Source organism: Sparus aurata, chromosome 1, assembly GCF_900880675.1.
Source record: "Sparus aurata chromosome 1, fSpaAur1.1, whole genome shotgun sequence".
Lineage (NCBI taxonomy): Eukaryota > Metazoa > Chordata > Actinopteri > Spariformes > Sparidae > Sparus > Sparus aurata.
In genome coordinates this window covers 25,945,228-25,972,213 of record NC_044187.1, presented here as the reverse complement: position 1 = coordinate 25,972,213, position 26,986 = coordinate 25,945,228, and the positions used below count along the sequence as shown (strand labels likewise).

Genomic DNA, 26,986 nt, shown 5'->3' with positions numbered 1-26,986 from the left:
TTCACTTTTGATCATCTCCCTCCACTCTTGCCATTATTTCCCTAATTCTTTTTGCTTTCTTTTGACTTCTTTATCTTTAGCTTCAACATCTCCCTGTTCTTTACTTTAGTATATTCTGGCATCCTCTGTCGGTCACATGTAGATATTAGTACATCCTTCACCTGAGCACCTCTATTCATCCTGGAAGTGTGACTTTTTTTTGTTTTTTCACTATTTCTTCTAGTTTTTTGTAGCTTTCTGTGTTTCCCTGCCTACAGCCATAAACCACATATTATGTACAGCATACCCTAATTATTATAGTACATAATATAATTTTTTTTTTCTTAATTGAAGTGGAATACTTCATGGGACAACTATTTAGATAGTTGATTAATCAGATTGAGATTGTTTTTATTATTTAAAAAAGGTAAATACCCTGATTCCAACATCTTTATTGTTAATATTTGGTAGTATTTGTTAATATTTTGTGGTTTCTTTACACCTAATTGCAACGCTAAGTGAATATCTTTTGGGTTGTTGAGTCATTTGAGGGTGTCATCTTGTGCTTTGGATAAATACAGGCATTTTTGAAAATCACTGTCAAGATTTTTTACGCATCAAACAATTGATCAATTAACCAAAAAATAATCGACATAATACCCAATGATAAAAATGAGTTAACCCCCATTATGATAAAAAAAATGTTTACATGACATGCATTCCATCGTGTTAAAACAATTTACAAGATTACGTCAAAACTAAGCAACTTCAATTGGGAGAATACATGGTCCTTGACAAGTTAAATAAACATCCATTTCAAACTTACCTAAAGCCCTCAACATAGTTGTCAAGCTCAAAGTGCTTTTGTGCACACCTCACAAAGATCATCTGCTGTGAACACCATGTACACGGGTGTGAATGGTATTTCAGTAGAAGAGGCAACTATCTCGACAGCATCAGCCCAAGCACAGGAAATGTCATAAACATCATTAGAATTACTAACAGAATAGAACTGCTATAAGTTATGTTGGATTTTGGTATAAGACACATTTACCTTCACAAATGTTTAGCTTTACAGTAATGAAGAACACCACAACCATGTGGAGCATTACATTTTTCATACATTTCCTGCCTATCAATTGTCCTATATCTTTCTATCCGGCTCTATCACACCATAAATCACCTGCTCCACACACACACAAGTGTGTGCGCACAAATGCACGCACGCACACACACACACACACACACACACACACACACACACACACACACACACACACAAACACTCACATGTGTCTGTGACAGCATGCCACTATTAAAGTCAATCCCCCTGCTTACTATTCATATACATGAACACGCACACACGTTTGAGCACACATACACACAGTGTCACAATGATTGCCCTATATAGAGTGACATAGTGTTCATGTTGCCTCAGCTGATGGGATCGATGATGGTACTGTGTGTGATGAATGGAGATATTGGAAAAGTGCTGGATCATATACAGTGCTATAATATGTCAAATGCATGACAAATAGACCCAGACTGCTGGGAACAGCATCTGATTTCTGTTCATTATAGGGGTGGAATGTACGGGCGTACACACAAATATACACACACACGTACATCCCGACCACATAAATAAACATAGGACTGATACCATACACTGCAAAAAACATCAAACTAATTGAACCTGAAAATATATTTGACTACATTTACACCAAAACACATGACAGCGCACATACTCACAATCCAAAAATGCATAAAGTTTTGTCCTATAACTCGTATACACACATACGCTCACACAGAGATGCGGTCTTACCCTGCGAGACTGGATCTCTTTGACGTATAAAGGCAATAAGAATTCGGACACTCCCTCCAATCGGACACCTTCCTTGGTCACCCGCAGATTCCCCATACCATCCTAAAAACACAGAGACATATGCAGAGAGATAGAGAGAGAGGTTCAGTGGTTATTCAGAGAGCATGTGACACGTCAATTTAAAATAACCTCAGTTCATTTGCACAAAGTTTCCTCATATCCACAGAGTTGGAGTATCCAGTTACTCTGCTTAGCCACACTCTGATGAGTGTTCTGTTAGTCATATGTATAAATAATGCAGGAATTTATCACTTAAAAAGTCCCATTATGTTTTACACAGCAATACACAGGAACAAAGCAGAGAACAATGGAAAGACACATTTGTTAAGCCAATGAATTATTCAAACAAGTAAAATGCGATAATTGGACTGGGGATCTGTTATAGAAGAAGTTACATCTGTTATGTTTGGTTAAATATCTTGAGTTACAATTTCCAAATCTACTGTTGTGTCTCTGTGTTTAATGCCCAGACATCCCTATCAACTAGGATATAAAGTTATGTTTTAGGCACAGAAGACTTATTTAGAAGATTTATTTAACATCAAAGAGTATCATACAATTACATCGCAAAAAAACAGAAAGTAATGAGTTACATAGGATGTACATGTTGTTCTTACTTTGTTGTTCTCATCCAGCAACAACAGATCTCAATAGTCTAAGTCTGTGCTACAATGACAAAGCTTCATAAAAGCCACAGTTTTGAGCTAACACAATTGTTGTTTTATATTTGTCAAAATGACAAGGTGCAAAAGTTTAGATCACGATTTAGCTTACAGACACAAAAACCCCAGGAACATATTTCAGCATGTCAAAAAGACAGATGAAAGAAACCCCTGGTGGGAAAACCCATCGAGGTATGGAAGAGAGTGGAGGGGGAGAGGGAAGGATTTTGGCTCTCTATGGGAAGCCTCTTCAAAGGTCAATACACTAAACTCATAAATTACACATTTTGAGCTAAAGCTAAATCCTGCTTATACCAGACTGATGACTTTAGACCTTTATCTTTACTTTGCAATGACACTAAACAGTTAACAAATAACATGTATTTCCTTTAAAGAGATTCTAGACATCCCATTCTCATGTGTAATAAAATTATCATATTGAGATTGCTGCATATACAAATACAGGCTCCATTACTTTTTGTTGTTGTTGTTTTTAAACACATTAAAGTTGTATGCTTTTCACAGCATCATTCCTGATTAGCTGACTGTCTCTTTGTGATACAAATTGCTTTGTGCCGATTTATGATGAGTCGTGCTGCATTTTACAGACTCTACACATGTGAATGCTTAAAAGATTGTTGGATGAGACTTACATGGTAAGATTCAATTCCTTTCACAGAGTCGTGCAGGTTGTTAGGACAGCATGGGGCTGTTACAGAGCGAAAAGGCAGCTACTGTATCATGTCAAATCAGTGCAGAGCAGAGTGACAGTAGGGGAGTAGAGTGGTGCCATAGCAGTTTGGTCACGTGCTTCAGAGTTTGGTGAGACTTCTGGGTATTATAGTAGTTTTATAAAACATGTGTCCATAGACACTGCTTTGTTTTTACAAGACAAACTGGTAAGAAATGAGCTGTTATCACCAACAGAATGTAGCTGGAAGTAGCCACGACAGTATTCAAGAAATAGGTAATTCAATTCTAAACAAATTCTAAATGTTCCACATGCAGTGTTTTAATATATAGTTTTATTCTTTGCACATTAGTGTCAGTGCCAGTGTTATTTCCTCATCTTAGTTCATTCTTGAAAAAAAATATCAATAGAAACAAGTGATGTGTATAAGAGGTTATTCTGAATCAACGTTCAACAGGGAAACATTTCCAGGCTCAAAAAGTTGTTGTCAGTTTAAAATAAAGCTCTTTTAGGGTTAAAATCCAAACCAAACAACGCGACTGAACCAATTCCTCCTTTTCATGTTCACAAATATTGATGAAACTGACCTTGAACACGGGAACTCTGTTCGGAGTGATGGAGCAAATTATCATTAATTGTTAGGTGCAACAAACCAACAAAGCCTTTCAAATCAAAAATGTACTCGACAGAGGGAGATGAGACAGTGGGGGAGTAAATTAGGACGATAGATAATAAGGAAAACAGGAGAGGAAATGGAAGTACAGCAGGGGGAAAAAAAAACTTAAAGAGGAATCAATCACAAAGAAACAGAAGATATGGAATCAGTGTTGTTTTTTCATGGACTTACTGGCTGCATTGTAGTAAAATGCTGTCATTGTCTACACTTGCCAGACTGTTCTATTGTTCTACTTGCCTCTACCCACCTAGTCATTATATCCCTATTAATAATGATAATTCTCAGTGTCATTACATGTTAGTATTTCATGAAAGTATCAGTAGTAACCCCCCAAATATTGTTGCAAAAGTAGGTCGAAGTAGGGCATACTTGATCAAAAATGTTGTTGTTTGATTCTATCGCCCAGTCTTCATATTTATGATGTGCTTTTGAGAAGATTTAGAAATGTGTGGGCATATATCGTACTGTGTCATATGACCTAAAAATATTGTGCTATTATATTAAGGCCATACCTCCCAGTCATAGGTTATGGCATTAACAACAACAAGCGACACAAACTCTTGCCTTTGCTGGTAAAGTCTTTTATATGACCCGTCTAACCTTGTGCTAACTTGTACAGTTGGCGCTCTTTATACGTCTGCAACACAGGGACGCTTCCAGATGTAATGCTGGAGGGGCACAGCAACAGACCAAGCTGCTGTATCTGATATGTAGTGACAACAGGCTCAATACACATGTCTCCTCAACTCTTCTGCCTCCCCTCTAAGAAATTTTACCAGAAAACATATCATCTCGAGTGAACAGTTTAACACGAGAAAACATAAACAAGTTTAATACCATTCTAAAAAAATGAGGTCCTGCATTTTCCTTCTAATCTCTGTAGATATTGCACTGCACTTCACAATATGATTAGTGATGATTACACTTTTGTTTTTCTCCCCCTTTTATTGGAGAAAAACAAAACTCCACCACGTATATAATATATACTTTTTCCAGGTTTTCCAGGAATTTCCAGGTTTCTCAAACAAACAAGTCAAACAAACGTCATCCTTCCCAGTTGGATCTGTAATTTTCAACAAAAGATCACACACACATACATTCTTACAAATGGGAGAATAGAAAAACGATAAGATTGTGTCTGATCAATAAGGTAAACCAGCCAGAGGTTTTCAGTGTTGTTCTTAGATCTATAGTCATTATGCTGAATATACAGTGGAGCATGGAGCTTATTCAATAAGCTATAACACAACAGGCCTGGGGAATCACAAACCTACTCTCTGGAAAACACACACACACACACACACACACACACACGAGCGCACACACACACACACACACACAGAAGGAGATTGAACACACGTACAGAATTAGCTCAGTTTGAACAAATTCACACTAACTACATCCCCTGCATTGCCTCTCTAATCCTCCCTCTCTCTCAGTCACACTCGCTGTCTCTCAATTCCAAAAACATGAGGACGATGATGTTAAAATTAATCAGGTAGTTTTATTCCACCTCACCGCTCCACTGTCCAAGCCTCATCCTGATTGAACATGACAGCTCTCCCTCTTTCTCTGAATCTCACAAACTGCCCATTTTTGTTTCATTTTCAATCCAGTATGCATCGTTGGCATGAATGGTACATGAACAATATTGCCAAAGCCCTGAATACAATGGGAATTCATCAACAAACAGAAGAAAATGAATAAATCTCTCCATTCATTCATTGTTTAGCCCCCTCTCTCTTACCCAAATCTGTTTGTGGAGGCTTTTCTTTGTCCGACTACTCTCCACTCTTCTCTTCGTCTGTATCTCTGGTTCGTTGTTATGTTAATGTTAAATGGTTTTGGAAAACAGATCATGGGTTGTTGTTCACCTTTTAGCAGGGCTTTTTGAGTTAAAAGCAGACTCAAGTAATCATGTGGAAAGGTATTTATAATTGAGCAAAAATTAGTCATAATCCTTTTAACCGTTGCTAATTAAAAGTTACAAACTGACCATCTCAACCCCATGGTAATTAAGGAAAAAAAAAACAAACAAAAAAACACCTTGAATTAAAGTGTATTTTAAGTGAAAATACTTTCAATTTGCAGATGTGGTAACAACAGCCTTTTTAACACTATCTAACTATACGTTATTCTGCAAAAGACTTGACAAAGACGTTGACACAGATGCCTCTGTAGTTTTATGGGGTTAAAACATGTCCGTCCGTCCATCCATCCATCCATTAGCTATACTGCCTGTCTTTTGGAGTGTCACTGTAGGCACTGATGCCAATCCCAGCTGACATGGGTCGAGAGTCGATGTACACCCTGGATATCCAACCAGTCAATCACAGGGCTGACATATGACAGAGGATCATTCCTACTCACATTCACACCTACAGGCATTTCAGAGATGCCAATTAACCTGATGTGCAAGTCTTTGGACTGTGGGAGGACACTGTAGCACCTGAACTGAACCAGTGTAGGCAACTAACCCAATGTCAGTGTTAAAATATTGTCTTGTCTGATGCTTAACCCGTATGTTGTGCTCCGGTCAAATCTGTCCGATTTAAAAGTTTTATCTCTGAAAAATTTACTTAATTTGATCAGACTGACCTAAGAGTCCATGACTTTGTCCACAAAGAGGATTTCAACACACAAAATACATTGCACACAATTTTGTGTATTTTATTCAACTTTTGTACACTCTTGGTGTTCCCGGTCAAAAATGACCAGTCATTAGAAATGAATGGTGGAGACTACAATTAGTGTAAAAAACTGATCTCAGGTACATCCTCATTTGTCATATGGACACACACGCATGCACACACACACACACACACACACACACACACACACACACACACACACACACACACACACACACACGTGCACACACACACACACACACACACACCTTGGTTCCCAGGCAACCACCACAGGAACCTTAGCCCAGTAGAGTCTCTCTCCCACGGGAACAACACCTGTTGTCCCCTCAGAAAGTTGCAGCATTGTTTCAATAACATTGAACTTTTCTCGCAGCTTTGGTAGCCTATATAAATGCTTTTTTGAGGCCTTGCTCACAGTTCATTGTGTGGCAGCACCATGGCACGTCGATATACCATAAGTGAGGCTATTGATTACATATGTGATCCCCACACTGGTGAGGAGGAGAGAGGCCAGGAAACTGACAGTGAGGATGGATTAGAGGAGGAAGTGTCAGAAGATGAAGACGACACAGAATATAATCCAGACCAATAATTAACTGATGGGGAGGAATCCAGTGATGAAGAGGATGGCCATGCTGAGGCTGCTGTCACATTCAGGTCAAAGAATGGGAACTTATCCTGGTCTTCATCCCCACCTGAGACCCACCTAACCCTTTGACCTAGTGTTACTTTATGTGACTGTATAAAAAAATGTAATGGTTTCAAAACAAATGTCCTTGCTAACTTAGACCTCAAGTAGTCTGTGATAAACAATATACTGTGTTTCATCTGATTATTTTTTATAGTCAAAATAATCCAGAAATTATGCTTTTTAGAACTCAAATTCAAGACGTATATGTGCAGATCAGTGAGGTATACAGGCCATAAATAACAAATAGAAGTTCTGAAGTTGATAAAAAGATCTAACACAACAAGCAGTGATAATGTATGTATTATTGCAGTTTTTATGATGAGTTTAAATGGACCGGTCATTTTTGACTGGGAACACAAAATTGTTTAGCATGAAGATGTAAATATCTACTTCATGTTTTAATTATATGAATAGAATCTGGTCCATTTTCATATCTAATTTGAAGGTATTTAATTATATTGCTCATGTTTTTGCTGAGAGAGCAGATACCTTGACAGTATTTCTACTTTTGTCTATGCTTCTTAATATCTTTTTAATTTTGATTTTGGTTCTTAAATCATAGACTTACTGTCTCGCTCTCCATATGGACTTCTCACTTTAAAATGTCGGCAGATGTTTTATCTAACTACACTCACTAACACCTCTGTACATGACTATAGCCTATTGGCCTTGAGGTCAGTCCCCATCTGTGCTCACATAAGGCTAGGGCTACTTGGTTTGTTGCTATGACGAGCTGTCTCACCTCATCTCATTTCCCTTGCACACTGAACAAACATCTAACATCCTGTCCTCAGTGGGAAAAAAAGCAATTTTTGCTCCTTTACCGCAGCAATGCATTGACTTGAGTCTCAGTTATGGACGATGGTGAATCTCCTATCTTCATTCAAACAGTACTCTAACATGGACTCATCACAAATGAGTTTGAACAAGCAACTGAAGTAAAAGATATTTAGAAAAGTAACAATGATTACCACCGAGCTCAATGATGCTTTCTACTGTTTCCTGTTTTCATGCAAGTTTGCATGGTAGAATATTCTTTTGGGGAATGCTTGTTGTATATCTGGGGAGTATTGTATTGTAAATTTTTTTGCAAACGATGTCACATGTACACTCTCACTTTATCAAAAAGTTCCAAAATGAAACTAGAGCAGAAGATATCCTCAAAGTCTGTCAAATTATTTATAAACATACTGTAAAAAGTTCCTTGTTAAACCTTTTTGAGCATCACAACCATCAGCCACGATCCTCCATTGACATTAATGTAGCCTTTGATTTAGAAATGTTCACTGTCATAGAGGTATAGAATGTACTTTTATACACTGGTGATCTGGCAGCTCTTATAAAATCCAGAGCCTTATTTGTCAAATTAGCGTGTGATGCCATTGCACCTCCACTAATATTTTGTGTTTGATATTTCTTCAGTCTCCAATGACATCTGTCTTATCTGGAATTCTGTTTTTGTCCCATCTTTGCGGGTGACTCCAAATTGTAAAATCATAGTTGGCCTATTTCCAAATGTCATCCCTGTCTGAATTCTTGAATCCTTCTTATGTAAGCAAGTAAAAGCATTTTATGCTGTTGATACTCTTTATATCCTTTCCTTTCTCCTACATAAATGAAGGCTCTCTCCCGGCTTTAACACTTAACCAACAATTTACTTATTTGTTTAGTTGATTCCTCGTACTTCAAAAGTACATCTGTATTGAACATGACCACTTTCTTTATTTTCATCTTTGAATCAACTTTTTATTCAAGAAATATTGTGTGCACCACTATACCCCTTTACAGCATTAAACATGTGAAAAAAAACTCCACCAGAAGGAGACCCATACAAACAACGTGCTTTTTGGGGCCTTTCATTTTGCGTTACATAGCAGTAAAAGATGAAATACAAAAAGTAGAATACAGGAAGGCCACACACAGAGACCATCTTTCTCTTCTCCTGGGTCTTCACTATTTTAGTTTGGCTCTGTTGGCAATGATGACTTGCGTTGGCAATACAGAAATACCAACAAATACAAATAATCAACATGGTGGCATGGGCATCAGTCAGTCTGGCAACATTTACAGCAACTAATCAGAGAACAAACTATCCCCTGCTTGGCTCTGTTGGTATGTCTGTTTCTCTTTCTGGAGGCTTTATTGGTTTAAAATGTACAAGTGTTTGTTTGCCAAAGAAAAATCAACAACTCCCAGCACAATGATAATGACTGTAGACGCAATAGTTCCCTTATCAAACAATAAACTGCATTCCCTTACTTATTCTCTTTTCTCCTCTTGAATCAACTTAAATGTGTGGGTTTACATGCAGCACATTTTTGCCCATCTTAACCCGTCCATGTCAGGTCCTCATCATGCAAAAACCATGTGTCCTTTTATGCAATATTTTTCCACAAGAACTGAATTGCAAAAAACGTCACAAAACACAATGTTAAAAAAGTGAGAAAAATTTCCCACATTTGTCTCTTTATCCAGATCTCCAACAAAAGTCAATGGCGTCTCTTCTGGGCCGAGACACAACTTCTATCCAGCATTTGAGGAAATCTGGTCAGTAGCTATTGTATTATCTTGCTAACAAATTACAAACAGATAGACATGGTTGGAAAACATCACCTCCCTGGGAGATGTAATAATAGGGTTCATCTATACCACTCATGGAAACTACAAGACTGGTGTACAAGGTGCTCAATATGGGCTTGCACAAAAGTGCAACAAAGAAAACACTCTAATTCTGCACAGTAACATAATGAATTCCCATTTAAAGTGGAATGGTCCATCATACACATATACAAAACACCCACAGAGTCCTGTTTTAGATACTGCATATAGCTGTAGAAGGAAATTATTGACCAGAACTAATTCCATATGGTCTCAATTATAGACAATGTTCCTTGTTTCTTCGTACTTTAAGAGGCGGTCATTTTCTTGATTCCTAATTTTTTCCTTATCATTGTATTCTGTGTAACTCAATCGCATCTTTTGGCACATTCTCAAAAGAACCCAAGGTTAAGTTTGAGAACGGTGAAAGGATAGAGGGTAAAAGAAATATGACCACAAATAAAAACACTTTCTGATGGTTCAAATGTACACACACTCTTTCTTGACAGTGCATTAGCTGCGTAATAAAGTATCCTGTTGTGAAATGGAAACACTCATGGAAAACCAGTTGCCTGGTAGCAATAACATGGCCTTTAATAATGAAAAGACCATTTTGTTGGTCAGAAAAGAGAGTATGATTCCAATTTCTCATTATGGAAAAAAATTGTTAGTGAACAGCATTTGGTGTGTAGCGGTCAAAGCACTGAAAGTGTATTCAAATATTCCGGCCAATTTCCCCTGTGCTGCAAACTGCAAAGTGGTGAGTGAAATACCATTTAAGCCATGCCCACTGTAAAATGAACACAGCTCAATCATATCTAGATCTCAGCTATGACAAAGGGGCGAGTTATGTATGTGCAAGGTGAACAGAGTGCGTGAGTTTATGAGCGTCCTTTTAAATGCAGTAGATGTGAAGATAATGATAGATTCTCTCATCATGGAGAGGTTAACTGGCAAACTGTCCCATTAGGTGAAAGCATACCATATGCAAGGTTATACATACAGAACATCCACACCAATCATGCACAGCATGGATGGCAGGTTGATCGCCATGACTTTTAGGTGTCCATACACACATGCACACACACACACACACACACACACACACACGATAAACCAATGTGTCCCTGTGGTGATGGATCGGCTGGGAAAGTATTTTGCAGGCACTTCTAATATTCAGGACTGTTGTAATTTTTCATACAACCTTTAATGTCAGCCAGAGAGGGAGAGAGAGAGGGAGAGAGAGAGAGACACACACAGAGAGAGTCACCTTTGCTTAGGGAAAACAGCTGAGTAAATGGCTGCAGGGGTGAACAAATTAGGAAACTCAGAAAGTGGTTTGGTCATCCTTTTGCCCTTTTGATTATTTGGAGATGGTATCTGAGGGTCCTGGTTGAAAAAAAATGACTCTGTGTAGCTTTTTTGGTGATGTTTCCTCAAGCTCATGCAGTAAACCTGGTCCCTGAGAACATCTTGGATTATAAACTGATGATTTAAATGCAATTAAAAACACTATCAGATAAAAAAAAAAGTAAAAAAAAAAAAGTTTTAACTTGGAAAGGGTCCATGTAACCCAACCACACCTGCTGACATTAAAATGATTTGACAAAACATGAAATAATTTCAGAATGACTTTTAATTACAGGATATTTTTTTAAATAAAAAGATGTTAACTTCCCTATCTAAGTTCTGTATAGTAAGCAACTCCTCTTGTTTCAGTTTCCTGAAGTCGTTTCTCCTCTCATCCAAGAGGCTTCTGCAGTTCCAACTAACTAGAAAGGAGTTGGCTGGCTTTTAAACTATGTGTGGGAGTGTCCTTTCAGAGTCGTTAAGGTCATGTGTGAACTCTCAGTTTCAGAGTCATTAGGGACACTTGTAGGTCGTTGACCCAACTGGCCTTCATGTGGGTTGCTAAGCCTTAGCAACCCACATGAAGGCCAGTTGAAACAAGTCCAGTTGTCCTATGATACAGCACTTACTGCCAATTTCCACTGGATACGTGTCCGCTGCGTTCCGTCTCCGCCACGCCAGCGGAGCTGATAGGTTTCACTTTTGTGTTAATCCCCACCAGGTTCGGTGTGTTGCGTATCTGCTCCGTCCCAGCTCCGGCAGTCCGGAGCCCTCCGGAGCAGATATGCAGGACTTCTATTTCTGGCGGATGCCGGAGCACGACGCAGCAATTCAGCCAAATTTAGCACCGAGCAGACAGGAAGTCAAGCATGGAAACAACAATATAACATCCAGTTACTTTTCAAAATAAAACACTCCGTGTTGACACCAACACACAAATCTCAAAAAAGAGACAAACATAATTTCTTCTGCTAATCCTTCAGTCAGGAACACTTTGTGGTGTTGTTTTTATAACACAGACCGACAACTGACGGCGAATGGCGGAGCAAAACCATATCGGAGCCGTAACGCAGTGGACACGTATTCAGTGGAAATTCAGGGTTGGATTTTCCATGACCTGGATGACTGAAAACCTACATTAACATAACTTACTTAAAAAAATGGTGATATGTTATGACACATACACTACATTAAAATGTTTGCTGCATCCCTTTTATTCCAGGCATATGTAGGTTGGCCGAGTGACTCCAAGTACCACATTCATGAAATTTCAGCCCCATACTGCAAGTCCCCCGAAACTACCACCTTATTGACAGCTTCACAGGATGCAGAAAGTCAAGCTACCTTAACAGCTCCCTCAGGGCAGTGTGCCAGCAGCCAGTGCATGCATAGCATCTTTTTCTTTATCTTTCTCCTCTCCTCTTTACCTCTCTGCTTCTTCCACTACACTTCTTATCTTTCGTCCTTCTACTTTCCTCAAATTGCACAACTTTCTCGATCTCCCAGTGCTCTGGCATGCCACTAACGCTGCCAGAGTTGGATTAAGGGAAGGATTCAGACCCCGTTTAACCATGTTTAAAATTGAAACAGGCCTGGTATGCTGTGGCATGTCAGGTAGCCAAAGTCATTTCCCGTACTGTGAGTTTGAGGTGGGTTTAAAAAGTCGATTTCTGAGCTCAGATTAAGCAAGAGTAAAGCTGTTAACCTAAATTCTCAAATACCGCCCAAGAAGAGAATCAGGTCTTGTATTAAAGTTCTGCCGGTTTTAGAGGTAGGTGTTGTTGATCTGTTACCATATGCTGTCTTAATTTATGTTGCTGCCTTTTGCTGATAATGCAAATGAGCTCTTGCTCCATCTGTTTAACACTAGAACACTCCCAGTAGTTCAGGAGGGAGAATTCCTTCACCTGGCTAGAAGGTCTTTTTTTGTAAAACATCAAGAGGAAGTTTTCAGTTATATTAAAAGCAATGTGGAAGCAAAGGAAAACTAATACATCTGTTAAAAAAAAAAAAAAAAAAAAAAAAAGTACTGATAGATTTAGCACTGTAGAATTCACACAATGCTGTACCTTGTCTAGAATGTTCCGTTATAGCAATGACACTTTCTGTGATGTTACATTATTTTTCTATTAGCACAAAACTGTCTAACACTGTTGACATTTGCTTGCATAGTTGGTGACCAGCACTAAACATATTTCTGAGTAAGCTTAACTCATTTTGAGTTGGTAAACACTGACTGTTTTCTAAATCTTTTCTTCATTCATTTTGAAATTTTGAACAGTAAAAGTGAGAACAGCAATATACATTTTTCCCATTTAACACATGCACACACAATACAACCTCTGTGCTTTCTCTTACATTATAACAATTTTTGTTTTTGTTAAACTCTCAAATGACCTGCCTCCCTGACTTACATTTGTGTTTGATAACCACATCTGAGGGATCATTGCGAAAATGTGTGTATATCAGCCACTATATCTTCCTATTATTGGTATTGGTGTCAGCCTCAAAATAGGTGTATCAGTAGGGCTCCAACAGCTAGTAAAGAGCAGCAGGTGCCGGTTACTCTGGTGAAATGCTACGGCATATGTTTGTGTAGCTACCTTTGAATTCTGGCCGCATTTTACGCAATTAATCACCACAGTGTGTGCTGGTTTGTTACAACGTGAGGAACATAACTTACATAGGGTATAAGTATAACTGATGAGTTCAGCTGAACATATGAGAGAGTTTGAGAGGTGTGGGCAGGGTGTCTTTGAGGCTGAAGAATAGAATGCTGGACTGATAATGCAGTGGAAAAAAAAAAAAAACACTGACAACATACTTAATGTGAGAGCTACTGATCTTCTACCTACACAGTACGTGGAAGAGAAAGTTTAGCACTCCAGGCTCCAGATCAATACTCAGCGTTTAAACTAATAGTGCTTACATTTACAGGAGTAGGGCTGCACGATTCTGGAAAAAATGTGAATCACGATTTTTTTGCTTATTGAGATGACAATTCTCTGGCACGTTTTCTTTTCAATAAATGTTTACTGCACTGATGAACTTTAACAAAACAAAACAAAAAATAATATTGCTTTGGCAGAGGCATAGTAGTAGTTCTATCATTGGAAGAGAAATGATTTTCAAAAAAGTAAAGAAAAAAAAAATTAGATACCAAGATGAGAGGGCATCCTTTAATCCCTGGCCAGGGCAACGCCTGTATGGTTTTCAGGGAAAAAAAGCTGTCTGTGAAGCACCGGCTTTTGATATAGGCGCTATAAAATGAACCGTCGGACATTTAAGGTGATTGTAGAGATTTGTGGTGTTGCCTGCGGTGCTGCAACGAGGGCTGCGTTTGGGGGCGCTTCCAAAAATCCGGGAGGAAAAATAGGAGCATTTGTCGATGATGCAGCTCGAGATTAAAAATGCTTCAGAATCGCTGTGTGTAGAAATGAGATCACGTGTATGTGTGAATTGAGATCGCAATTTTTTAACGATTTTTTGTGCAGCCCTATTCAGGAGGCTTTGCAGATATGAAGAGCTCGAAAAAGCAAATGTACCTGAGTTGGTGTCAAAATCATAATAGAGCAAAAGCCAGCAATATGGGCTATATGTCAATTGATATGCTACATCTTTTGTGTCTATATTTCATTTAGGATTTTTGAGTATTTTAGCCATAAAGTGTTCATCCAACTTCTGCCTACAACTGAAATGGCAGGAAAATATTATTTCATTGATATCTCTATTTGTAAGTGAAGTTTCAGTGGAAGTGATGAAGCTACAGGGGAGACACTACATGATGTGTCAGCTATCCCAGGAGGGTGGATATTAACCTTTCTAAAGTACTGGGCTGCGCTTTGTGTTTGACCGCAGCTATACACGAACAGACAGCCGTTAGTGTCCACAAAAACGGAGCACTCACTTGTCTCCAATGTGCGAGCTAGCAGCTGTGTCCCGAATCACCTCTGACTGACAAATGACAGCAGAGCATTTCCTGCTGCTTCGCCCGCTCCTCACAAACCACTCACCCACACAAATCGCACACAAAATCACAAAGGAACGACTTGACAAGTGCAGTTAACATCACCTTGCTTTCACCAACAGCTGTGTCCCAGTTCACCTCTGCAGCCTCCGAGATGGTCTGAGTGACAAATGACAGCAAAGGTCTAATGCCTCTTCACACATGCGTTGGTCTGCCTGCCTCACCGCTGCTGCACCCGCTCACATGTTGTCGTATAGGAAATGAAAATAAATCTGAAATGTTAGGTCAATGGGGAGAGTATGGAAGTAATCCTGCAAGGCTCAGTGGTTCGATCAGGGCTTTTTTGAAACTCACTTGTACAAATAATTGACAAACTTTGCAATGACTTTTAATATGTTTTAAACTCAAGGTTGTAGTAAGGCCACATACATATTGTTTTGTCAAGTCTAGGAATGATGTTATCGTATTTTTAACCGTTGATATTTTTACCAGTGGTCTATATAGTATAATAAAAGTCCTCGACATGTCTCATACTATATATCAACATGTCATGACACATTCAGGTTTAATGCTGATTAGGATGTCTAAATTTGATTTTATCATCTAATGCGTTTTTTAAATTAGTGATCTTAATCCCGACCGTTTTACTAACTTAGAACTAAGAATGTGGATGTCCTCTGTGTATTTGTGTTGTAACTGAATGTAAGAGTGACATGACGGCTTTCAGGATATAGTGACAGGTTTTGTGTCAGTACCTCTCCGTGTACTCGCTTCAGTGCTTCCTTTTCAGCCCCTATGAGCTGCGAAATATGCTCTAAGACACAGTCAGAAACAGGTTGAAATGCTGGCGTCTGATGGAGAAACATTTTTTATGCCTGCTGGATCAAACTGTGCCCAGAAATACTTTGAAAAGGGGGTAGGTTATCCTCCTTGAACTGCTTATATAAGTAATAAAGACACAATGTTTGAAAATTGGCAAAGTTGTGGATGGTAAGAATTAAAGCTAAACAACTACGATGTTAAAATGAATGAAGTTTAGAACAAGTTGTGAAGAGGAAGAGTGCACTTTTCAATTAGAGATAATCATACTGTGAGACAGATTTGAGTTGCACAAAAGCTGAAAGCTGCCAAAATGAAAAGAATAAGCTTACTATGTGTTAGTTTGTATTAAAAGTAATGCCCTGATATTTGAAGCACTCGAGTCGAGGAGTGTATTGACAGCTGACTGACAGTGTCATTGATTTCTACCATCGTTTCAGCAGCGCTGTTTTGTTACCAAGTTGTTGCGAATTCAAATTTGAGTCAGTTTTATTCCCATTGATTTAGTTTCATAGTAGACACTTGGGGGGGCGTGGTCACAGTCTGGCAGTCTGAGAGATATAATATGCTGAAGAAGTGGCAGAAGCACGAAACGCTAGATGCCACAGAGAGTCTTCTACAGTTTCAAGGGTATACATTATGAAAGCAACACACAACTCTCAACACTAATTCAGCCCACACATTCATATTCTGCATTAGCTAAACAGTCTGAGTGGGGACACTTTAAGTGGTGACAAGTGAGAGTGCTAATATTGACATGCTGATATCCACTACAGCTGCACTCACTTATTTGCCCTCCCGACACAAAGATCACATGGAATCCATAATGCATTTGTGTTGCTGAGATTGTCTGCGTTTAATCTCACTCACATGAAACATATTTTTTTTTTGTTATAGTTTCACAATATAAAATTTGACTCAGGTCAAATGTTTCCACCACACAAATGTCAACCTTCAAATAACAAGATGAAATTATGTGTCCAATGGACTATCACTGCAACGCATATTTAAATGTATACCACATGATCCTGTGCAAAAACAATACATCAGTGACAAAATAATGTATAAATACATTTTTATTGAACAATTACTTTCTTCCTTGAACAATATATTGGCTGTGAACCAGTCCTAGCAGCGAGACATCTCAAACTTTTATTCAACAATCTTGAGGACCTAAATTAACTACAGTAACAGGTTTCTGGCACTGCCTACAAATAGCCCCTAAGTGATACATAAACCATTTTCAAACTGTGCTGAGAGAGCAAGGGTCGTTCTTTCTTGATTGCTTACTTTTTTTCCTCCCCTTTCTTAAAACCAAACAACTGGATACTTATCTCCTCTTAGTCTTAGTCAAGGGTGCAATCTACAATGATGGGGTCAGGCAGGGGTGACGTCTACTCCCAGAATCTGATGCCATGACCTCAATCCCTCACCACAATCACCTGCAGAGACTAATAATATTTTCAGCAAAATTTTCCTGGGAGAAAATGCCTTCGGGCCAAAACTCTGAAGGGAATACTTTTCAGAGAGCCAAAATGAACAACAGTAGGGCTTATGGTTTGAGCACATCATATTGCAGTGCAAACTACAGGCCTGTCTATAGCAGAGTAAATTCTCATGGAAAATCTTTTCTTTCAGACACTGTGTCGACATAAACTGTCACTAAAACTCTCAGCGGTGCAGATGAGTCAACCCTGTACACTACTGTGGATCAAGCTGTTTCATCTCATCTTATCTGTATAAACAACAATGACAACAACAACAACAACCCCATACTGAAAATGAATAAGCCACCTGTGTACAAATTAACAAAGCAAATTACTTCAGAACACCTAATTGTGGTCCTGTGCACATTCCCATCAGTGTTAACTGAACTGAACTCTAACTAAACAAGTAGGGACCGTCCACTATATGAGTTGTAAGGGAATACTCATGTTAAATTACAGTAGTGATCTGACATAGGGCAACAGATAACATGTAAAGGCAGGAACACACCGGCCTAACCGTTGGACGTATGAAGCGTTTCGGGAGACTTGGACGAGGTCGGGAACAAATCTCTTTGGTGTGTTCAGCTGCGTAGGAATCTTTCGGATCCGCGTGGACGTTGTCTGCACCGATTCAGCATGCAAAGTCTGAGGAGGTTGGCTGTCGGCCATCTGAGCCATTGGATTCTCTAATTGGCTGTGTGCCAGCTGTATGACCATTCTGATTGGCGGTGTGCTAGCGAATCAGCGCGGTGTGTGGGAGGGGTGGAATACTGTGTGTGCTTTGTTTTTCTATGCACTCCGTTCCGTCATTCCCTGTTTTCATGTTTTGGAGTACTGGCACGAGACTATGTCCGTTCAGGACGGATTAATCTGTGTTTGTTTGGTAATGCCTCGCTGCATGTTTAGTATGCAGCTGTTTTTGTCTGAAATAGTTAAGTTTTGCTTTGATCGAAAGTAAAGAGAGTTGCGTGAATAAAGCTCTCGTCCAGCGTCTTTTTTATACACAACACCAGTGACGCCCGCTTATTGCATTTCACGCAAGCGCAGAACATACACGCTATTGTGGAGCTGGCAGCACGTCAAAGCAGTGTGTTCAATGCAACTTTTCTGCCGAACGGGTCAGATGAGAGGCAACAGAGTGATCGGATAAAGGCAGTTGGCTGTTGGTTTGAATCTGGGCGGTGTGTGGGGGCCTTAACAGCTAATGACATTTCTCTTTTACAAACAACAAAAGTATGGCTTACATCTAGCCCATTCTCATTTGCAATGTGTCAAAGCATAGTATAGTATAGAGCAAGAAAAGTCAGTGTCTGGGGGTGGCTGGGTGGAACAGTGACAAGGCGTGACAGTGACAGGAGACCAGGGTTCAATGTTGACCAAGTGTCAACACTGAATTGAATTTAAATTAAGATGCACAAGTCCACTTATACAAATTACGTAACGTAAGTAAGGTAAGTAACATGACCGAATGGCTGTTATTTTAACACAAAGCAGGGTGTTTTCCTAAATCTAACCAAGTAGTTTTGTTGCCTAAACTGAACCAAATCTTGCAGTTTGACAACATCAGTAACAGTCTAAAAGGCATATGTCCTAATAGGTCAGAAAGCTTTATTTTGAAAGACTAAGTCCGCGTGCCATGTATGAATGTCTACAATTCGCTTTCACGTCTATTTTTGCCCAGAACCATGCATGTTTCCCAGTAAAAATAGGCAAAACTCAGAATCCCTAGATGATGTGCCGCTACAGCCTGACTTGACCAACCTGTCACGCAGTAAGAGTGTCTAGTCTGTTACCGGACGTTGTGTGTAGTTTTGGTGCCTAACCACAGAGCCCTTCACATGCGACAAACATATAACAGATCCTGAAACTACAATTATAAACCAGTGAGCAAAGTTGTTCATAAAACATCTAATTTGCCACTTTGTACTGGTGTAAGAAGTATGTTCCCCTAGTGGCTAAATCCTCAGATGCAGACTTTCCTGAGTCTTTGGGAAATGGCAAAAGTTCTCCTTTCACTACTCTATATATAACCATAGTCCATTCGTCCCTTCCATTGGTGCTGAAAAAGACATCCCCTACTCGAGGCTAACACTGAATCATACCCTCTCATATAATCACTATTGTGCAAGTTGATTGCCAGACTTAAATCACTTTGTATTTAGCTTACGTGGCTTTACAGCCTTCAAATGGTGAGAGGCATTGCTAGCACACGTCCACCACAGAGCAGACTAAAATGCAACAAAATATATTGTTGAACCTTGAACTCACAACATAACTTTAATCAATTCAACCAAATTGTATTGCAACTGTAGTACTATAACAAGCGCTGCATTATCTGCCCACCACCTTGAATGCATCATTAGAATCTGATGTGTCATATGATACTTATATATCTAGATCCAGTCTGTCTGCATGGCTCATGCACACAACAGAAAAAATAAACCAGGTGACCCAGCATTCCTGCTACCCGTTATGAGACTGCTATAATGGGTTGTGGGTGACAGATCATCATCGCTGGATCCTGTGGCCACTAGCTCCCCTGTCTGCCAATCACTTGCCTCTGAAGAGAAGCCACACAGAGAGTATGTATTCTTCCACTGTTGGGATTGTGTCTGAGTGACAAGCATAACAAAAATACATCTGCTTTCATCCATAGGGTCTTTATTGATCCATTGTTGGCAAACAGACAGAAATAAAAGGAACAAAGTTAACTTTTTGGAGGTATCTGTGAAGCTTCAGAATTTTGAGTGACACACTAAGTGAACATGTCTGGCTTCATCCGTCATGTATTTCATTCCTGTCCCTGATTTCTGCACACTGTCACTGTTCTCCCTGATGTTATAGGTGATTGAAAATTAGATGAAAAAGTGTGTGTGTTTGTCAGACAAATATTTAGTAGAAATACATCATAAAACGCGAAGTAATGCTCCTGCTCTTAACTTAAAACCAATACATGATAACACAAATAAAATGTGACAGTGGCTTTCTTGAGGGAAAAGTGAGTCCTTATGTGGTTTAAAATCCCATGACAACTACTTGGTCACTTGTCTGTCTGGAACTGATATGACCTGAATACCAAACAGAGTGGAAAATATCATGACTGGCTACACTGCTGACGGACAAGTTAAGGTTGATGTTTTTGCATGCCTGTCCATGTTAATATTAGCATGCATAATTTTTCTATGCACATGTCCTTCATCTTGTGTTATGGACAGATAAAGCCCACCTAAAGTGACAACATTTTGTGGATGCCCTTGGTCAGGGATAAAGATGTGGTCAAGATGGCCGATCCTGTCCCCAAGAAATTGCCCTCATATACAAAATGCAACAATAATTATGTTTTGAAGAAAACATAATCCTGTAAACATATGTATATGTATGATACATGTTTGTAGTTAATACAGCATTGTAAAACCTTTGTATGGTTATGTTAAAGCACTTGAGGAAAGATCAAGTCCCGCTGAATACAGAAAAGTCAGCAATTAACTGAAACCCAAATTGTCAACTGGCATCAAACGAAAGAAAAGAAAAATAAATCTCCTTCTTCCCCTCACCTTGGAAGGGTATTCCGGTATTCAAAACCTGGGCATGGGCAACCTTATATGTATTGGTGTGTAAATGATTCATACTTAGTAAAAGTTTCTAAATTAGGTGAGTAGATCACGTCATTTTAAGTTAAGTCCACTAAAAGTCCTTGTTTTCACCACTGACAGGCTGAGGCTGTTATTCTAAGTGTCTGCCTCCTAATTCAACAGTCAAACTCTTTCTAGGCAGCAAGTCCATTTGTCACCACTGCAGAACAAGCTTTAAGATGTCATTACTGTTAGTATGTGTAATTTCAATCCAAGGTATTTAATTATGCTCTGGATTATCCTAAATTCATCATCGTTCTTCTTGTAATGGCACTAACTAGCAACAAAAGACGAATGATGAAATTGCCATTGACACTTTAAAAATCTAACGGTAATCCTACAGTGATTAGGAGATATATTTAAATAAAACTCCAGAATGAATTTAAGCTTTAGAGTGTATAACTTCAGATTAGATCTTCTGGCCAACATGTATTGTATCACAGGTTGGTCGGGCTGTCGTTTTTGAATGAGCAATTTTCAGATATCTGGTGCCAGCAAAAAAAGAAAAAAAAGAAATAAATAGGATGACCCCGAAAGCAAGTTAAGCCTTGGAACAAGATAAGCTAAGTAGTTTGACATGCAGTACAAATGGTTAACAATGCGAGGCAGACAAGCAGCCAAAATGGAATTTCTCTACGACGTGTAATCTCTCTAAGTGTAATAAAGGAGTGTGTGTGTGTGTGTGTGTGTGTGTGTGTGTGTGTGTGTGTGCTTGCATGTTGAGCACTGAGTGACATCAGGTGATGAGGTTATCAGATCCATGTCTATCCATCAGCGCAAGTGTATGTGGCAGCCCTATGTGCAGATAGGAAAAGTGTGTGTTTGTGTGTGTACCTGTCTGAATACAAAGTGTTTATGTGACTTATTCATGAGTCTCTTTTAGGTGATACGTATTTTGTGGTCGTGTGTTTGTTTTTACATGCGTGTATGCCTCTGGCCAATCCATCAGCACACTGTGTCCATGGTAGCATACACACAAATGGGTAAATGTGTTTGTCTGTGTGTGGAAGAGCTTTTGGCAATGCAAAGCACTGATGTGGTGTACTCTGCATGTGAACATAAGTGTCTCTGTGTGCACGTTTCCTATATGACTTGAATAATCACTTATCATCATAAGTGAGACTGAGTGAGATTGTGTGTGTGTGTGTGTGTGTGTGTGTGTGTGTGTGTACGCCTCTGGCCTACAACCCAAGAGTCTTGTTTGTATGCTGTCAGTCACCACAGACGGCCATTGGCTAAACAACACAAGAGAGAGGAATTGAGAATGATGGAGAATGAAGTGGTAGGAAGGAAGAAGAGATGAAAGAAAATGGGGAGATGCACACATGGGACAGAGAGGGAAGAAAAAATTAGACAAAGGAAGTTGGAGACAGATAGAGAGAGCTTCGGGGAGAGAGAAAGAAAGGGCAACAATGGCAGAGAGCAAACTGAAAGAGAGGGAGGGAGAGAGAGAGGAAGAGACGGGGGGTGGAGTTCTCAGGGGTGCACGCTCCTTACATTATGAAGGATGAGTCGGACTATTGAAGGCGCATGCACATACAAACACATATATAAGGTCACCTTGGTGCTATAAGCCTCTTTCCCCAAGGTCTACTTGTCTCTTTACACGAGGTGTGCTGCAGTGTAAAGCTGTCACAAAAGCTGGTACAAGTCAGCCAGTAACTGAGAAAATAGAGCACCAAACTCAAGGCTTGTGCACCTATATAGTAGTCATGAAGTTTAATTGATTTCAGAGAGATTGAAATGCTCTTGAGTGTTTTCACTTCAAAACAAAAACGTCAAAGAAATTCATGGACCAAAGTGCAGAGCAAAGAGCACATTACTATCATGTGTACCGACTGATCTGGATGGATTTCATACTGATACTCGATCAGTAGAAGAAGTAGTCAATTCAACCACATTGGTGAAGTATGCTTGAATTGCATACGTACATCACATGCTCTACGTAACATTTAACAAAAAGTTAATACAACCCTCACATTCAAAATGTTTTCTCATGGGCCCAGGTTGGCCTGCTTTAGCTGTAAAGACACCGCTGCCTCACAGCCAAGGACAGCCATGCCTTTGTGGCCCGGTAAGGTAGGAGGGCAAAGAAACCATGTGTCTATGCAAAAGACTAGAGAGAAAGCTCTGTCTTGTAGCTTTTGCCCAATTCTCTGTGGTCTGGTTTTACTACTGTGTTCCTGTTTGTACTTTCATATATCAGTCTCATATTGCAATTAAATGAGAGTTTTCAGCTGTGTTGCGCCCGTGTTAAGTTACTGCTGATGCAAACTGAATCTTTTGGGGTGTGGATGCTTCCCATCAAAAGCTTCCCACAGCCAAAGTGGTGGGATGCTCTCAGTATAAAGCAGTTATAGGAAATGCAATGTGTTTGTCACCAGAGTTAGCAGAGCTTCATTAGCTGTGTAATTCTTCAATAAAAACATCTCTAATCAACCAGATATGAACATATCTTGCACCATTCGGTCAGCGGATCTGTTTTAAACATTGGAGGGCTAAATAGTACAATCAGAAAGAGCCACCACTGTTTGTGACTAGCACACCTCCAACATGTCATCGAGACAAACCCTGCTGTGCTGTGCAGTAGAAAACCAGTGTACCAGAGCAGCTTGACTGCTAGTGGTCTAATGGCATGACTGCACCCCTCACTATGGAAAAAGCTGTAAAGCGTCTAGAAACTATAGCAATTTTAGGGCAGATGAAGATTTCAGTGCATTTTAGTACTTTTCTGAATCCAACTGGCACATGGTGCCTTAAATGGACCTGAAACATGCCTAAGCCTTGCACTTTATGAGCACAGGCGGCAGAGATGTTAAAGAATTCTTGACCAAGGCGATATCACTGCCAGGCCATTGCTAATGCAGTTGCTCTTCCCTCAGTTTCCATGTTATCTCGCATGCCAGTTGCTGGCTTTATATTTGAAGTTGATATCTGAGACAGACCAACATTGGACATGTTTTTGTACTTCATTCTACTTCATTTAACTGAGATGCTTTAAATATTTCTCTGTATCATCAAAAAACACAGAAAGGGCATGTCAGACATAATATTACCTCCCTCAACAGCACTGATGTTGTTCTCCACGCCCATTTGCTGACACAAAAAATCAATTACATTACTTGTCACAGAGAAAACAAAAGTCATCTCTTCACCAGTAGACACAGATGGCAATAAAATGAATACTGTAGAATGAGTAAATCTATTGGAACAAACAGTCTTGTGGACAAAGAACTTCCTCTGACAGATGGAAAACAATTGGAGGATGGTATTACATTTCTAGCTGTATTTATTTTGTCCCTCAGTGTGATTGTAAAACAAAACAGCGGCGGCATGTAATTTTGCTTATGGAGGCGGTGGGTGGTGTAATCCAGCCTTGAGTCTTTTCCAGTGACAATGAACCAACAAAACAACCAGGAAGACCTTTACAGCAATAATGAGTAGGTTGTTCATGGAGGAAGCGAGATATGCCACATTATCTCTCTACATCTCTCTCATTCACACACATGCAAGCTTACATACACATGCAGATTGAGCGCTGGCTGTAATCAGCATGCTTTGATCACAGGTATGAGTTTCGTCTGACCTGAACATGTTCAATTAACTTGCAGTAATCCCTCTAGACTGATGGAACTGGCTGAAGGCCAGTTGTCTATTATTGTAAATGGAGAGGTTACCATGGCTGTCTGTCTATATTTTTTTGATTGGTGATTGTGATAGTGTTTTCATCCAGCCAGTGTTATTTTATGTACTTATACATTACTTCTTAGCAAAGCTTTTCTGACTGGAGCATACAATTTTAGCTGGCAAATCAGGTACCATTCACAGCTGTTACAATACTAAAATATATATTTCCAGAGCCCCATCTCTGATTTACCAAACTGATAACTCCATTAACTGAAACAATAAAAATGACTGCAGCTGTCAATTCAAGGTAATAATGTTGACATAATAATAATGTCACCTCCCGATAAGTCTGACGACTGCAAACAAGTATGAAATAAATCGATCGAAACAGAATCGATGCATTACTGGTTAAAATGCATGCTGTGTAAAAATGTGTAGCCTTGCAGGCCCAGCAGAATGTGCTGCCAGACTGAGCAAGATGGCTTTTTTTTCCAATTCAGCTGCAGTGTCTTCCCTAAAAGGCACATAATACAGATTGATGACACCAAAGTTTATAAAGCAGCTCATGGCTTCAGCAGCATAACATCCCTCCTCTCCTACTTTTCCTGTCACTCTTCAGTGGCTACTGAAGAATGGTTGTGAAAATAAAATGATACCAAGAAGATTCATATTCAAACCCAACATAAAGAACTATGTGTGGCCAATGGAGATATCTTGTCTCTCATTTTGTCGGCTGAAAAAGGGCTTTTGCTTTCTTTTTTCCATGGGAATTCCTGCCCTTTGTATTTAAATGAGAATCTACTGCTTGTTTTCTGAGGGGATTCTCTCCAAGGTACTGATGGTATTCAACTGTGACTGCCCACACAGGAAGACAACAGGTGTCTGACATATAAATACCAAACAGACGGTGTCAATAACGCAGGTGTTCAGAACACCAGCCACCATCAAGGGACACAGAAAATGGCAATATGCTGTGCACCTGAACAGATAGAAAAGTATCCAACTCATGCAGAGCAACAGCTGATCCTTTACCAAACTTTTTTGTACAGTGTTTTGTTTCCGTAACACTTAGAGTACATGCAGTTAACTTGATGTATTTAAGATACTGTGCAATAGATGTGTCGATAACTGTCTTTTCTTTCATCCATATCTTATACCAAACTCTCCCTATGTAGTCAGTATCCCGGTCTGACATAAAAGAAAGTAAATACGATGCCAGCTGGTGTCAAGAGGGATCATCCTTCCTCACTTTTTCTCTCGCTCTGTATGAAATGGTATGAAATTGGATGGCAAGTAGCTCCCTGCTGGGTGTCAAAGGGGAATATTTTTATCATCTGTATCCGTCAAGTGTACATGCCTGGTCTTCAAGGTCCTTTCCAAATGGTGAATATGCTGCTTACCCTATATTGTATTGTTTTGCAGCAAAGTCAGACCAGTAGAGGTCACTTTAAAAGCAGGAACAGCTCAGAATCCTGTCACAATGGGGCTGGGATGATGGGACATGAAAAGCTAAGGCCCATGTCCACATAAGTTTTGTTTTTTTTTCTTTTGTTTTGTTTTAAGTTTTCAAGATTGAGGACTGAGTGTATACGCCCTTGACGTAAGTCATAGCATCCAGTCTGCAACTGTAACAAAGACAGGAGAAAACAGGGGTAGGTAAGTTTTACTACACAAGCAAGATAAGCAGGCCTCTTTTCCAAGACAGACCTAAAGAGAACCTGGTCTCCATATCACACAAATTTAGCAAGATCCTTTCTTTTTTTACAGTGTTACTAAGTCCAGTTATATGCAATAACTGGGCGACAGAAATGTGTCTGTCCGATGTGTATAACAAGGCTGAAGCCAAAACAGCCAGGCAGGTGTCACTTGAGGACACAGCTAACAAACCCCAAAAGAACAAAAGAAGATGAAAAGACTAGCTCCGTTTCCATTAGGTAATCAAGAATGGCTAATCTTTTCCCAATACAGGACAAAACAAGAGCAGATTGGTCCCCAATATCAGATCAAAAATGAAGACTACTCATTAGGCCAGTTTATATTTCCCATTTCCATTTCAAAGAAGGCCATTTGGCCTCATTAGCCTGATTTTTTGGGTACTGACTCTAAAGTGCTTTAAAAGTCTGCTGTACAAAGTTTGCATTGTAATGGTTAGAGCGATTGTCCTTCTGAAATGTACCATCTAGCCTCTGTGACAATGTAAAACTGAGATAAATTAGAGACACAGAGACAGGGAGATAAATTCCCCAGTTGGTGATATGAGCAGCTCCCCTCTAA

General features: G+C 39.5%; 1 protein-coding gene across 5 annotated transcripts in view; it reads right to left on the bottom strand.

Moving 5' to 3' along the window:
• The window catches only part of LOC115581576 (zeta-sarcoglycan), a 377,326-nt gene that overhangs the window by 109,797 nt on the left and 240,543 nt on the right, over positions 1–26,986 (bottom strand). For all 5 annotated transcript variants that reach the window (XM_030416802.1, XM_030416820.1, XM_030416785.1 and 2 more), the window contains one exon: positions 1,802–1,903. In XM_030416802.1, the coding sequence (XP_030272662.1) occupies positions 1,802–1,903 (102 nt within the window). The remainder of the gene's footprint in view (positions 1–1,801; positions 1,904–26,986) is intronic.